Source organism: Athene cunicularia, assembly GCF_003259725.1.
Source record: "Athene cunicularia isolate RWA chromosome 17 unlocalized genomic scaffold, athCun1 chr17_part1, whole genome shotgun sequence".
NCBI classification, from domain to species: domain Eukaryota; kingdom Metazoa; phylum Chordata; class Aves; order Strigiformes; family Strigidae; genus Athene; species Athene cunicularia.
The window spans coordinates 901,441-915,415 of record NW_020799122.1 but is presented as its reverse complement, the minus strand read 5'-3'; the positions used below and the strand labels follow the sequence as shown (position 1 = coordinate 915,415).

Here is a 13,975-nt window from a genome sequence, read left to right as displayed (position 1 = left end):
GCAGAGCACGTGGGTAATTGTTGCCTCTCAGCTCTGGCTCCACTGCAGGGCTCTGAGCAAACGTGCAACATCTCTATTTAAGCTCCCCAAGCAGCAGGAATCCATCCCTTCCCAACGCTTTCTGGATGTTTTCAGTCCTTTCACAACCCAATAATGAATTCATTAAATTAGTATTACCCAACGTGCATAATCTGGAGGAAGTGGATCCTGAATTAAAACATCAAATACCTTTAGCTTTAAATGAAAACTACATAAAAGCATTTCAGGCATCACTTTGGCTATCACTTACAGCCAGTATGAATACTGCTAGAAAAGCTATTTTCGTGCAGATGTGGAATTCAATGGGAAAGACTGACTCGTGTAGCAACATCAATCAAAACGTCGGCTCTGCTGGCAGCTCTCGACAGTAAGGCAGGTTCAAAGGTCACAGGATAAAGAAAAAGCCAAGCTCTGGTTCAGCTCTAATATCTCCTCGCTAGAAGTCTTGCAAAGGTACCTACCCCCCTTCTGTACTAGGCGGCTTTCATTAATCTTCTTGCCATCTTTTTTAACTAGTCATGCAGAACCGCTCGATAGCGAGACATATAATGGGGAGGCCCTGTGCCTATTACCAGGTTAACACTCTGTTAAGCCCCAGTGCAACAATGGAATAAGAATTTAAAGGAAATCTTAAGCTGCAGGGTGCAAAGCAGGCAATTAAATTACAACCCGAAGTTACCAGTGTACTCCGTGACCTACAGAACACCTTTGTTTAGACTACCTTAACATTAAGGATATTTTGACCTAGCAACTGAGATGTATCTGCTTTGTTAAAACAAACAAACAAAAAAGCAGAAGAAGAATCACAGAGAAGGTTTCTTCTGTGTTTTAAGTAAATTATCAAAGAAATCCCATTTCTGCAGCTCTGGGAAACACACATGAAGGAAGAGCCCCCCGCGTTTTGAAAGCTGCGGGTCTGCCCAAGCCATCAGCCTCGGCGGCGCTGAGAAGCCCACCCCGAGTCCTGCTCCCCCCAGTCCCGCTCCCCCCAGTCCCGCTCCCCACAAGGTCTGTTCCCCCCAGTCCCGCTCCCCCCCGCAGCAGGGACGGCCACGGCGCGCCTGGCGCAGCCACACTTGGTACAGAGGCAGCGGCCAGTGACACTGAAGTTTCTCCCCTGTCCAAGTAATGTAAGAGACATTACCAGAATCAGATTTCCTTTAAATTACACTATTGCAAAGGGACATAATTGTATTAAACATATTATGTTGCTTCCTTAAGACTTTATATTATGTACACTTAATTGAGATACAAAGCTCTTTTCAGCTATAAAAATGACAACTACTTTATTAAGGCTTAAATCTTATTTCTCAATGATAGGATGCTTCCTTTCAAGATTCAAAACATTCAGAATCTCTCGTGATAATCAGACCGAACCTGATTTAAAGAAGCCGTTTATACACAGTGTGTTCAGGTTCTAATGGCATCTGATCGAGCCAGCAGGGCCATTACCTCTTCCCTCTGTCTAAATTCAGGGAGTCTGATTTAATTTACGAATAAAAATTCAAATGCTGACCCAGGCCTTACTACAATGGCAAACAAAAATCATCAGCCATTTCTGCCTACAGTACCCACATTAATGGCAAATTAGATGCCAAAGCTTTCCATTTTCATTTTCTGTTTTCACCGACTGCAGCTCTAAGTTCTGTGATCTCAGAGCCCAGGAAAGCTTCGGTCCCATCCAGAACGACGCCGAGTCCGTAAATATTCACAACATGTCACCTCTGAAGCTCTCGAGTCCTTTAACACTCACACAAGTGCCACCAAAGCTTCATGGCACGAACCTGTCTTGTCAGAGCAAAGTAAGAGAAAATAAGCACGAGGCTCTCCACTATACTGACACACAACTTCTGGTTTTACATTTTTGCAAGCAAGCACCAGTAAAAACTCTGAAATCTCTTTAATCTGCAGAAAGCAAGAGCCAAGTGAATATTAAACTGTGTTAATCACCACGCTCAGGGGAACGGCGGTCGCAGAAACCTCCAGCTGCACTGATCACAGCGGCCAAGCTCCGCTCCCAACACCCCCTGCCCCTACTAAAAAGTAAGGTCACATCTGGAGGCTCCTGCAAAGGCTTCACCTCTCTTCAGAATCACAGGCAGCAGCCTGGCAAAGCCGCGCTCAACCTCACCGTAACCCCAAGCGCCGCGGCCTGGGGAAGGAGGCGGCTTAATAAAACAGACACGGTGTAAGTGTACCAGCACTGCTACATGTGCAGAGCTCTTCTGAGAGACGAGATGGAGCATGTTTGTGTTCCAAGACATAAAAACATGAAAACAAAATATATTGCAGAACTCAAAGACCTTATCTTTACTCAGCCTCTCTTTCTTTGCAATAATTCATTCAAGGAAGATCCGGGAATAATTTTTGATGTAAACTCTGCTACAAACATATATCACCATGCTGATAAAAATCACAGACAAAACTTGTGAAATACAGTGAGTTTCACTCCTTTATGCTACTAAAATAACTTTTTTTCCCTTTAAAATTCAAGAGATACTGATCTGCTGTTAAGACTTCCCCAAAATGTATCATTCTGAGGTGTCACACTAAAAGTCTCCTCTACTGGCCTAAAATAATGACTTCTGCAACATCGTTAGTGCCTCGGGAAGAGGTCAGCAGATTCCGGGAGGAACTGTTTTCTCCTCCTGGAACTATGCTGACACTTATTTAATAGGAAAAGTTTATGACAGCCACACAAAAATGAGTAAATAAACCCCCGCCGTATCACACAGGTTGTCTCTGTCACAACCCGCCAGCACCCTTTCCAAAGTGGCCACGATTCTTCATTGACCACACCGCCCTTCCGCCGCTGGGCTCCATCTGGGGTTGAAATTCTGTCCCTCATTTCTCCCTGGGTTGGGTTGGCAGGATTTGGGTACAAACACCATTGTGGTGTCCCTGGGGCCGAGGAGACCCATCCCCGCAGGACGCGGTTGTGGAGCTGTTTGGGGACAGCCGGGAGGTGTCGGACCATCACGCTGACGGGAGCGTGAGCCGGAAACCTCGGGATTCAAGGCTGGCTTGGCAGAGACAGCCCCATCCTGTGGGCACGGTTTTACCACCAGAAGCGTCTGCATTTGGAACGAAACGTGGCGGCAAACCCAGGGGTGTTAACGTCGTCTACAAGCGCAAAACTGCACCTTGAGCGACAAAGAAACCGTTCCACGTGCTGGACTGCCTGGTCGTTAGGGAAGTCTCTCCTTGGGCTCCTGCTTTCCCAAAGACCATGAGTCTTGTTGGAGAGACAGAAAAGGAAGACAATGACTGGACTAAGAACAGGGAAGTAGGAAGAGGTAATGAAGGGGAGAAGGATATAGTTCAGTAATTGCTGATAAAATCTGTGGCAGCCATAAATTTACTCTTCCAAGAGAATTCAACAGATCATTACCTCTGTAAATATGTATCACATAATTCTCCCTCTCTGTCACCTTGCAGATAAGTACTTAATACTTGGCATCCCTACCCCGCAAAATCACAAGTGGAATAAAATCTATCTGAGCTTTTGAACCACAGTTACTTCTTGACAGCAGATAGTTACGTTTTGGCACCGCCAGGAGACATTGCCCAATTCCCCCAGGGCCTGCCTTGTGCTTTTTAAAACAAATTGTCCAGATCGGGGCTCTCCTTACTCCACTGATACAACAAGCAAAAGCACCAGGCTTCTGCGGTTGCACTCCAAACCCAGCAAACTCCGACCCCTCGCTGACGACTGGCTGAACTGGGATGCCCAACACACCCTCCAGTGAGCTCCGCTGCTGCCCAGCACGGCCCCCCCGTCCCTGGAACCGAACTCTCCGAGCGCCACGTCGTAAGCCCAGTGACCCTGCGGCCCCGGCTGGCGCAAACTCAGACCGTGCTGATACTTACTGTGTGTCTGAAACCCTCAGCTGCACCCGAGAAATTGTTTAAAACCAGTCTGGATGTTAAGAGGTTCAAAAAAATTGTGATTCTGATGAAACATGTATTTGATGACCGTGCTGTGGGGCTAAGCCAGCGTTCGCTTGGTGTGACACCGTTAGCAGCTACTGATAGTGGGCAAGAAACACCCTTAATGATGCCATTAGCTCTAAGCAGCATTAGGACACTCATAAAACGTGTATCTGTTTATGTTGTGTTCTCTGTAACGGAATCGAGTCAGATTAAAAACATCCTATAATGAATAAAATACACCTATAGAAAGAAAAGGACACGGTAGCAATAATTCTTTGGACATCTAGCACATACAGGGAGGGAGAGAAGAGGGAACATAAATAAAAAGGACTACTCACTTGGGCTTTTTTCTTCCGCAAGGTCACAGGCACAGAGGAGTTCAGAATCGATTGAAATGGGTTTCTGCTTAATCCAAAACTTAGTGCTGGCCTTCTGATTAGTAACAGGGTCTATCTCTACCTTGTCTCCAGAAATACCTGAGATGAGAAAGAATAGAGAGCCACAATAGTGATCAGTTTAAGCGATTTCATATCAGCCGTTTGACACACTTTATAAATCTTAAATGGGATGAAAGTCTATTGCCCTTTTGGGCTTTCTGAAAGCACGGGAGCTTTTGAAACCAACAGCAAACGGTTATCAAACTGCATTGATAATCTGCATCTTATAAGCACACCAACAAGGAAGAAATACCACAGAAAAAATTCTTCGCCACACATACAGAGCTCCTCTGGAAGCAGCAGCTACATGAGCTGCAAGATTTATACAAAGATACTGCGACTTTTTCAATCACCACTCTGACATGGACTAGACACTACCAGGCCTGGTCCCTGCTCCGTCCCCTGCCCGGGGGAGGCGACACCCACTCGGCTACAGGAACGCTCTTTGTGCCGCCCAGACACCCAGAAACGAAGACATCCGGGCCCAGAGGTCCTGTGTGGTCTTACACCTCCGGCACGTTGAAGCCAGCCCTAACTAGGCCGCTCTGAAAGCAAGCTGAGCTCGGGCCGGGCCCCGCTTCCCCTCACGGGCTGCCCCGGCCCCGGTGTCCCGCGGCAGAGCCTCCGGGAAAGTTCCTCCATCTTTCCTCCATCGTCCCCACACGCTGCCCCGAGGCCGTGCAGGAGCAGGTGGGCCGGAGGGACGCCGCCGGGCAGGCCGAGGGCTAACGGGACTCTGCCGGGCAGGCCGAGGGCTAACGGCGCTGGCACCGGCGGGACACTCACGGTCACAGCGGCTCGATCGGGGCCCGGCGAGGCAGGGACTCTGCTACGCCGCGCTGGCGAACAGCAGCTCATTGTTCAGCGGCTGTTGACAGGACTGAGCTCACTTCCCAGTGTGCTTTGTACACCGGGAGGTGCGGAGCCTCAAAAATAATTACACTGCTTCAGTCCTGAGTTATCGGTGAAGCTCACGAGAAGGCGGCAAAAGCAAGTGATGCAGGAGAAAGGTATTTAAACATCCTTTAACCCTCGCATCTCTGGAAAAACAGCAGGGGTGACCTCTTCCCTCTTGAGGGTCTTGGCTGTGATACTTTCGAATCCATCACGCTTCACACTCATGTGAAGAAAACCTAAAGCACCTGACGATAAAACTTTTAAGAGATGTGACAGAATAAAAGCAATGTGCCACACACCCCCCAGCTCTCCCAAGCCCTCCAAAACTAACTCGCTATTTCTTAAAAGTCTGGTTGTAGCTGCAGAATTTGCAAAGCCGCGTTTGTTTGTGCTTTATTCACCTCTGAAATCAAAGCGCAGAGGCAGGAGGGGCAGAGGCGTCGGGCAGGCCGGTGCTGCAGCCCCCGCTTCACTCCAACCCTGGCCCCCACGGCAGGTCACCCCGGTGCCACCAGCCCCCTCCCCTGACCGTGGACCCCAAAGACCCCGAAGACCGGGCTTTGTCATCAGACACACGTCACCGCAGAGAGATCACACTTCGGTTAAGCATCGTATCGGGAGTCCAGCTAACGCGAGCACTGCTAGAACTGGGTAATGCGAGCAGGCTGATGCTGCATCCGGAGCCCATTTTGGTTCGTAATACGATTTCGGACAGATTATTTAAAATCAGCGTTGTTATTTCACTGTAATGGTTAATTATTCAAAATGACATTTTCTGTAGTTTAAGGAAAACATGCAAAGTTGATGGTACAAGTTCTTATATTTTCACTGAAAAAGTCAAGCCAAGTTCTAAAAATAAAGGTACAAATTCTTTGTGTGCGAGGGTTGTTCCCCAACCCTTCCCTCTAAAAGCATCACCCCCCCAAATATAATTTTAAAAATGTTCACTGTATGGTCCTGCAACTTCAGAATTCACAGTCAGTCAATATTGTTAATGCACCTTGTTAATTTGATAGGATTTGTCAGGTAACTCCACTGGAAAATTATATAAAACTGTTCCAGATGAACAGATGATAGTGACATGAATTAAAGTGATAGAACAATAGTGGAATATAAACCAGAAATGACACCCAAAGTGGCTGTTGATTTATTGCCATCCTGAGTTTGGTTCTGGGCTTCCATGTATATTAGTGCTACAAATCTGGGTCCATTTAGCAGAGAGATGCTCATACATACATCACCAGCTCCTGCTCCAAGCCAAGGTCACTCCCCATTGCATCAATCTTTTCAGCAGAGGCTACTTCACCAAGCATGGATTTTGTAACCATCTCAGATGTAACAGACTTCCTCCTCTTTCATCTTTTTTTTATCATGTAAAATACACTTTAACTTCTATTATTTTTATCTGCAAATTGTTGCTGTATACTTCATCCATTATTTCTGTATCTCGACATCGCTGGCTTGAGCTCACACACATCCAAAGAGCACATTGACAAAGAATGTTGTCTTTTTGTGTTATTGTTCTCACAATCTGTATGTGTTGAAACCTAAAATCAAAACAGTATTATGTATGTGGCTTCTGCAGTCTCTGTATTGCAGCACAAATTAGTCATACTCAAAAAACAAGTAAAAATGCTTCTTCTACTATTTTTTTTTAATTCATTCATTTTATCAAAAGAAATGCCATGGATGTATCAGTCCAGTAACACCGTTCTGTTCTTGCTTCCTTTGTTGGGGTCTGCAACTGACCCCCCCCTTTTCCGAAACACTTGCCAGCAGTAATTTTCCAAGACAATATGTTTCTTTTGGTTTCGCTAATGTGATACACAAGCAAATGTGTCTTATTCCTTCACAGCGGGATAGAACCTTTGTAGGAATGTTGAGCGTCCTGTCTGTGCACTACACTGTAAAGCCGGAACGTAAACCCCCAGACCTTAAACTGCCGCAGGTAAAGCTTTCCGCTGCAATAAAGCCATCACTCTCACGGTGGCCATCGCCCCCACGGCCGCTTTCTACGACAGAAGCACTACGGTGCGATGCACGAAGACTGAGCTTACTCCCAACAGTTTCGGTAAGCCTTGCCTCAGATTCAAGGACCGTGCCCCGAAACAGCTGAAACGTTTCAGAAAGCACCAGGTACAGGAAGAGCAGCGCACAAACACAGCTCACACCACTGCTGCCTGCTCCACGCAACGGAAACCAACTCCGGACCCGACCCTGCTCCAAGTGGGCGACCCTGAGTGTGGGAGCGAGGGGCAGGGCTGGAGAGGAGCCTCACTGGGCCTTTCCTCCACCGGCCCTGGGCCCTGCCACACACAAAGGGGTGTTCACACCCCCCGCGTGAACCCTGGGAAACCGCGACTCCCCCCGAACCAGGCGGACACTGTCAGTGCAGCACCGCTCCGTATCTCAGCTGGCCTGGCTGCCCAAGCGCTGCCGCACCGCGGCCGACAGCACCCCCGCGGTCAGTAAGGAGCCACGGGATGGATTTGGGCTCTCAGCCTCCTCTCGAAAACCCCTCGCTTTGCTCTGGCAGCTACATAAAACTGACGACGTACAAACGCTACAGAGAACGGTCTTTGCAACTGGCCATCACTGAACTGACAGCGAATGGCTCCCGACCACGGCTACTGATGAGAGATGAAAAAAACCCCAGAGACAGTTTTTTACATTTCAGATTGTATGGAGCAGTCTGCCGCTCGCAGAAGATGAACGCGTTAATGCTCAGCAGCCCTAATCCAAACAGCACCTCAATGCTTATTTCACCAGCATTGCTCTTTTAATATCTTTAAAAAATTCAGGAGAAACCGCAGCGACATACGCTTATTTTTACTTTCTGTAAAGGTTCTGGTGCTGTACGTTTACCCAAACTGCGAATACCTCACCGGAGTTTTATTTCTAAAAAAATAATTCAATTATAAAAATCACATTGTCAGTGTACTGCCATCAAAAATATATACAAGTTCACAGACTGTTATAAAAGGGAAATTTTATAGTCCTTACACTACCGGACAGGGTCAGCTCTTTCACTGCTACACAAGTTGAGCCATTTGTTTCATTTAACAGCTATTCTCCCTTAACCATTTATCTTTAGTGATCTGTCATGACCTTTTCAAGCTCTCATTTCTGACACTTTCCAGATACAGTGAGTCAAACTTCACTGGAAGCAAACTATCACACCCAGATAGTTTGCTCAAAAGCAGAAAACAAGCCCAGTGCTGTCCTGCTTCAGCACCAGCATATAAATCCTTCCTTAACAAGACAGTTCAAAATAAACTAAGAAAGCGCCTTCTGTAAAAATTTTAGAGATGTATTTCTATACGTGCTTAAGGAGGGAAGAGTGGAGAGGCTGCAGTGACAATAATACAGGAACTCGTATACTTTAAATTTAACAATTCTACTGAATTCTACAGAATAAATGTATTTTGTAAACATTACGGCACTTAATATTTTACTGCCGAATCATTTCTTTATGGAAGGTATTTGCAGAAATGTCACAGGTCACCTACCAATGCATCGTTAATCAAATTTTCACAATTTAAACACAAAGATAAAAAGCCATTCAATCATTTTAAAACAGTAATGGGGCTTTTATAATTCAAGATTCTGTCATCCCTTGGCCTTCAGGTTTTCAAAAGCATTCAGAAAGCTAATAAGGACAATATAAAACCTTTAGAGAATGCTCGTTTTGTTTTGTTCCACCTCAAATTTCTACTTGGTCGTTAAAATCTTTCAGTCTCAGAAAAGGAAAACCTAATCATTCCTAATTTTGCATAGCCTCATTTAAAAATAACAAAAGAGTTGGCAAGAAGCTTTCCATTAGGAAGCCTAGATTAAAAAAAAAAGAGATGAGGTCACTAAATAATGGCCTTCTTTCAGAAGAAACATGTGCTAGCTGATTGTGGATAATAAAAATACTGAAATATTTTCAACTCCAAGCAATTTTTTTTAACCGCTGAAATGCTAGCAACGCTTTCAAGTGTCGTGCTCCACGATAAAACGGACCAACGTGATACCGACTGCTTTAAAAACGCCTGAGATGGACAGTCGGCTGCCGGAGATGGCCGAAGGTTCGAACCGTTCCATTTTCCGACGCGTTACGGTACGGATTGATTTACCTAACTGAACATCAGTGGTGAATCGAAGCCTATGGATCATGCTGACTTTGAAGGACTTGTAATGGTGGCTACTGAGCATGTCCTGAACGGTGGCTATATCGATCTGAGGGTCCTCCTCCGAGACCTCTTCTCCTCTTGAACCTGCAAAACAAGCCAACAATAATGAACGAGAGGTTTAAAACACAGCCTGTGATTCAGCGAGCACTAAGCAGGCGGCGTTGGGCGGAAGGACAAAACGCTCAACTCCACGTCTCTGGGAGAAGGAGACTCTCTGCCCAAGGCCAAACCCCGACTTCACGAAGGACGTTACGACAGGCACTGGTGTCCCACACCAAGAGCAGCGCAACGTCCCCGGGGGCTGCGCTGGGGGGCCCCCAGGAGCCCACAGCCTGTCACCCCCCGGGAAGGGCCCGGCCAGGGCAGCGCTTTGCGCCCTGATCTCAGCCCCGCGCTTTATTTACTGATTAGTATTCTCATTACTACTGCAGGTACTGGCTTTATAAAAGGTAACATCTCATTAAGCCAAAATGCCAATTACTGAAAAAATATAACGCACTTTAAAGATTTTTTTACATTTTATGACGTTGGATTAACACCAATTTAAACATTACTATAATGCGATATATAATTTTGCGCAGAGTAATTTCTATGCCAGCTGCTAATAAAGCATCTCAGCTCTAAATGATCGTTCAGATGCTGTTAGATAAAGTGGTATAAATATGTTTGAAAACTGATTTAGCTTCCTACAGAAGATACTGAAGAATGACACGTTTTGTTTAATACCCCAGCTAATGTAGTCCTAAAAGCTGAATCAACTGCCAGTTCAGAGTACTAAATTTGCTGCAGGAGATTAATGAAAACTTTATATTTTGTTGAAATTTTAATAATGGGAAGATGAGATGATGGAATTTTAGTACAGGTCTTAAAAGATCCAGCAACGCAGGCTAAGAACTTGTCGGATCTCTCCGTATTCATTTTGTTGGAGACTTGCCCAGCCGGAGCAGGCTCAGCGCTCCCGCTTCCCGCACCCACCTCCCCGGGGGACACGCGCTCCCGTCCCGCTCGGGGACCTCAGCTCGCAGGGAGGCTGCGACGAGTTTCCACGTTTGGGCCCCGACGACGAGGGGACGGTTTGCCGGGAAAGGCAAAACCCTGGCGCTCGCCTCAGACACACGGTGCTGACGCAGAAGCAGGCTCCCTTTTAACAGGGTAGTTCAGGGTTGCAGAGGGACAGGCCGCCGGCTTCGGCAGGGGACACTGTCAGGGTGGTGGCCGTACGCAGGACAGACGGGGGCGGGAGAGAAGAAAAACCCCACCTGAGCACGGAGTGTTTTCCTGCCGGCTGAAAGCCTTCCCTTTTTAATCTGTTAATTCCGTAACAAATGTCACCGATTATTATAAATATCTCTCGTGTCTGTATCAAAGGAAGGTCAGCGTTTGCTGTTAAATGAGTCAAAATACACGTTGAGAGCATAAAGCGGGAGATTCGCGTTTCCCAGACGTCAGCCACGTAAGCGCCCCCCTGCCCTCAGGAGAGCGGGCGAGGGCGATGCCCACCCCTCCCTGCTCCCGGCACCACCAGGGACCGTTCCTCGGGGAAGGGGGACGGCGAAGGGTTAAGCTGCAAATTGGGCTGCGCCATTCGACTTGAAAGAATTCCAAAAATCAAATGAAACAGTCTACATGTGAATTTATGCAGAGCCATCTTAACATTGCAGCCACTCCATGCTCCAGAATGACAAGATAAATTGTAATGGCTCCTTCAGAGACATTACAATGTATTTTGTCAAAGACCCCTGTGTTAATGTCTCTATACTACGGATTATCATAATGTATCATGTCAAACCCTCATGCTGCAGTACTTCAAAGATACACTGAGATATGTCAAACTTTTTGGTGCACTTAAAAGCGTCTTGAAACACCGTGGCACGGCGGTGATTGGAAGACGGGCGGGAGGACGGCGACGGCACCGCTGCCCCGCAGCCGAGAGCGAACTGGGACCCTCCTGCCCTGACGGAAACCAGGGCGGTGCCCGTTGGGCCCCGGGAGTGGCCGGGCCCGTCCCCGCAGCACGTGGCCACAGGCCGTGCCGGGACACGGGCCGCGGTGCAGCCTTGTAGCCCGTCCCACTGCTCCCTGTCGAGCACAAGGACCATCGACCGCCGGCTCCACCGCTCAGCCCAACGTGTTGTGGCTCTGCTGTGTAAGGCCGCAGGATCCAGGCCTTGGTGACGACTTTACCAGTGAGGAGGAGATAAGGATCGGTAGGAGGGGAGTATCCTGCCCCAGAAGGCACCAGAGGCTGGATGGTTGCCCAAGAAGCAAGAAGTCAGCAAAAATCTGTGGAAACGGGGGGAGAAGTAAACATGGTGGTGGGAGATCGCAACCACCGACTCAATTCAAGACCAAAAAAACTTGCCCCCCCCCACACCTGCAAGGAGCACATGTGGTAATTTACCCAGCAAACGTGACTAACCAAGAGCAAGTGGAACGGTAATTACAGACCGAGGAGTGTAAACTCCAGACAGATTTTTACCGATCATGTAATGGGATAAATAGGCCGTAGCTCCTCGTGCAGCGGGCTAGCTTTTTGATTACCGCCTAGCACCCATCCCCGCACGGCCACGGACTAACCAGCTCCCTTGGCTCTGGGTGCGAGGTCGGCTTTCGCAGGCGGGCAGCGAGCGCCGTCTGTGACAGGGGTGTGCTGCTCCCTGCCTGCTCCCCACGCGCGGGTGACGGGGCCCCCACCTCTGGGCGGCGGGCAGCACCCGCGCAGCAGGGCTCCGAGCGCCGCCGTGTCTGCCAACAAGTGTTAGCACCAGCAAACTGAATCCGCAGTGATAACGAATTCAGAAACACAAAGAACAGCAACATACTACCCTCGTCCCCACATCCCCTGAAAAATGTTCTTAAAATCCCTCACGCAGCTCGCCCGGTGCTCTGCGGGTGCCGCTGCCTTGGCGCTCCCCCTCTGGCCTCCAACCGCCCCGAATCACCGGTGACGCGGGGACACCGTGGGTCGGCTTTACACGGCTGTTATGGAGCTGAGTCTTCTTGGATTTCACACTCCCAAATTAAAAGTATTAGAAAGAAAATTAGCAGCCTGCCAGATCATATCCAGGGAAAAAAAAAAAAAAACAACCAACCTGTCACTGTTACTAAAATTGTGAGCACCTTGTCAGTGCCTGAGCTGCAGGAGCAGTGCTGCGGCAGCCGGAGCAGCTGAACGGTGGGATTTTGCTCTGGAAGCCTTTCAGATCCTCTGCGGATCGGTAACCTCTGCCGACTTTGTTTTATGAAGCTTTGTGAATGGATTCAGGTTTACAGAATTTCTACAGTTGCTGCTCTTGGGAGAGCAGCCAGGAACTCCACCATCAAAACAGATCATCTGTCTAAAGATGGCAAGACACGGGGACCCCTGAGGGTGCATTGGATAATAGCAGTAATATCAGTAACAACAGAGAGAAATGCCCTGCAGGGAAAAACCTGACTGCAGAACTTGGCATATTGCTCTTACCCCGCAGCTCAGCGAGGATGTCTGCGAGACTGCCGGCGTTCAGCAGCGGAGGGAAGAGCCATCTCCACCAGCTGATTGGGGGAAAAATCATAAAAATATTTTCCACATGCAAGCAGCTGTGAATAAACCTGTCAAATATTTACAGGCCTGTCAGGGTATTTGTAATGGAGATCACAGTGTGGCTTTTGAATGTAAAAGCTTCTGCTTGGGAAGACAATCAAGTAAAGTGGATGCTCCAGGTCTATTATTTAGCCCAAGAGCCGACCCAGCAATATGGCTCTGCTGGCAGAGACACCTCGTCCCGGGAGGAGCAGATCCCTCTTCCAGAAACAAACTCCTTCGCATAACGACACAGAGCCGCAACGCAACGACATGAAAGGGCCTCTGTGTTTTTTCCTTACGTCTACCTAATTAAGATTTACTTTGTGAAAGAAAAAGTGAAAAAATCTGGAGTCAGGTGTGGGATAAACAAGGCACAAGATAAGAACCTGCATGAAGTGCAAAGCACAGCCACGAGGGAGGCGTTTCCCTTAGCCTGGGACAGGGGTTTAATTACTGAAGACACTGGGTAGGAAAATCCATGAGCAGAGCAGGAAAAGAACAGCCGAGAGGAATCACAGAATGATCTGGGTTGGAAAAGACCCTGAAGCTCCTCCAGTCCAACCAGTTACCCAACACTGACCGTTCCCAACTCCCCCAGACCCCTCAGCGCTCGCTCAGCCCGACTCTTCAACCCCTCCAGGGATCCCGGGGACTCCCCCCTGCCCCGGACAGCCCATTCCAACGCCTGAAAGCTCGCACTTCCACCCTGCCATCCCTGGGCCAGGGACGGAGCGATGTGTGGCACAGCTAAACGGGGAATCTCTTGATTTTCCGGCACCCTGGCAGTGCCCCACCGGGTGCCAGATCTCCCACCCAGCCCCGGAGCCCGGCCGCGGGGACAGACAGGGCTGGTGCTCACCACGACGTGGGGCACAGGCCGGCGGCCGCGGCTTCGGCCCCACTGGGAAACTCCAGAGCAACCTCCCGCC

General features: G+C 48.4%; 1 protein-coding gene across 3 annotated transcripts in view; it reads right to left on the bottom strand.

Annotated features, from left to right (window-relative positions):
- MAPKAP1 (mitogen-activated protein kinase associated protein 1) overlaps window positions 1-13,975 on the bottom strand; it is a 104,460-nt gene that overhangs the window by 8,717 nt on the left and 81,768 nt on the right. For all 3 annotated transcript variants that reach the window (XM_026860516.1, XM_026860519.1, XM_026860518.1), the window contains 2 exons: window positions 9,425-9,565; window positions 4,311-4,448 (listed from right to left, as the gene is read on the bottom strand). In XM_026860516.1, coding sequence (XP_026716317.1) covers window positions 4,311-4,448; window positions 9,425-9,565 — 279 coding nt within the window. The remainder of the gene's footprint in view (window positions 1-4,310; window positions 4,449-9,424; window positions 9,566-13,975) is intronic.